The following is a 242-nucleotide window of genomic DNA, read 5'->3' as shown; positions in this document are numbered from 1 at the left end:
TCGGTCTGTGCAGGTACCGCCTGGCCGGGCTGCCGGGGGAGCACCAGCAGCGCAACATCTCCAGCCCCGAGGTCAACTACTGCCTGGTGACCGAGCTCATCGTGTGGACGCAGTACGAGATCCAGGTGGCCGCCTACAACGGCGCCGGCCTGGGCGTCTTCAGCCGGGCGGTGGCCGAGTACACGCTCCAGGGAGGTAAGCTGAGCCGCCAGCGCCGGGCCCTGGGGGGAGCAGGGTTCGAG

At 69.8% G+C, this 242-nt stretch overlaps 1 protein-coding gene across 1 annotated transcript in view; it reads left to right on the top strand.

Annotated features, from left to right (window-relative positions):
- Positions 1 to 242, top strand: part of SDK1 (sidekick cell adhesion molecule 1) — a 455,450-nt gene that overhangs the window by 267,972 nt on the left and 187,236 nt on the right. The window contains exon 20 of the mRNA XM_015565152.1: positions 14 to 195. Within this exon, the coding sequence (XP_015420638.1) occupies positions 14 to 195 (182 nt within the window). The remainder of the gene's footprint in view (positions 1 to 13; positions 196 to 242) is intronic.

The sequence above is a fragment of the Myotis davidii genome, unplaced genomic scaffold, assembly GCF_000327345.1.
Source record: "Myotis davidii unplaced genomic scaffold, ASM32734v1 scaffold399, whole genome shotgun sequence".
NCBI classification, from domain to species: Eukaryota; Metazoa; Chordata; class Mammalia; order Chiroptera; family Vespertilionidae; genus Myotis; species Myotis davidii.
Note: the sequence above shows the minus strand (reverse complement) of the source record. Positions and strands in the feature narration are given on the sequence as shown.